The sequence below is a fragment of the Terrapene carolina genome, unplaced genomic scaffold (assembly GCF_002925995.2).
Source record: "Terrapene carolina triunguis isolate 2854851 unplaced genomic scaffold, T_m_triunguis-2.0 Scaffold24144, whole genome shotgun sequence".
NCBI classification, from domain to species: Eukaryota; Metazoa; Chordata; order Testudines; family Emydidae; genus Terrapene; species Terrapene triunguis.
In genome coordinates, this window is record NW_020688495.1 from 1 (window position 1) to 1,108 (window position 1,108).

General features: G+C 65.2%; 1 protein-coding gene across 1 annotated transcript; it reads right to left on the reverse strand.

Annotated features, from left to right (window-relative positions):
* Positions 1 to 6: 6 nt before the first annotated feature.
* LOC112123228 (calmodulin-binding transcription activator 2-like) lies at positions 7 to 1,100 on the reverse strand (the record flags this gene model as incomplete). The annotated part of the gene is made up of 3 exons (XM_024221886.2): positions 7 to 180; positions 455 to 529; positions 838 to 1,100. Coding segments are annotated over 3 exons (402 nt in total), but the record flags the coding sequence as incomplete, so codon positions are not given.
* Between the last annotated feature and the right edge of the window lie 8 nt (positions 1,101 to 1,108).

Here is a 1,108-nt window from a genome sequence, read left to right on the forward strand (position 1 = left end):
AAGGGGAGCGAAGGTGGGGGCGGCCGGTCCCAGATGCCTGGGTTCCCGGCGTGGCTGCCCCAGGCTTTGGCGGGCCGCGGGGGGGGACACGCAAGGGGGGGTAGAGGGGGGCGGCGCTAAGTAGCCAGACCTCGCTTCTGTAAACTTTCCACCTCTTTGCTTTGCTTTAGTTCCTTCATCCTGTGGGGGGCACAGAGAAATGGGCGGTAAGGTGGGGGGGTTCCTGATGACCCCCCCAAACTTCAATCCCACCCCATGGGGTGTCCCCCACACCCCGATTCCATCCCTGGGAGCATGGACGCCCGTGCACCCTCCTACCTTTCATCCCACCTCACCCACCAGCCCCTCCAATGAGCCAGATTCCCACACTCAGCTCATCCTGCCCCATCCCTCTGCGGGGGACGCCCCCACCCCCATCCTCGGACACCCCCGCGCCTCCCCCCGGCCGCCGTACCTGTGCCGGCAGCGACGCAGGAACCGCATGATCTTACGGGCGGCCTGGTCCTGCTTCTTCGTGAGGAAAGTGCCCCTGGGGAGAGACAAAAGAAGAAGCGAAGGTGGAGCAGGGCAGATGGTCATAGAGAGACCCCTTGCTGATGCGGCCACCTCTGGGGCGGGGCGGCCGGGTACTCAGGGACCCCTCGCCCGGCGCTGAGATGTGGCCACCTCAGGGGCGAAGTGGCCCGAGCCAATGCCAACTAGATCTGTGGGATCTTTTCATAGCCAGAGAGGTGACAGGAGCCAGTAGGGATGGGGGAGCAGCCCCCCCGCTCTAACCCACCAGCCCCCACTCCCCTCCCAGAGCGGGAGAGAGAACCCAGGCGTCCAGGCCCCTACTTCATCTTCTGCTGCATGGTGGCGGAGGCCCGGTGGCCCTGTTTCAGCTTCTCGTACTCCTTGTAGCTGCGGTAGTACTGCTGGATCAGCACCGCGGCCCGCCGGCTCTGCTGGAACTTCTTCTGCTCGTAGTAGCTGCGGAACTTGCTCTGGATCAGGATGGCCGCCTGCGTCATCTTCTTATACAGGGCGTACTGCGGGGGAGGAGCGGGGTCAGCGGGGGAACCCGGAGCCCTCCCCTCCCAGAGCCGGGGAGAGAACCCAGGAGTCC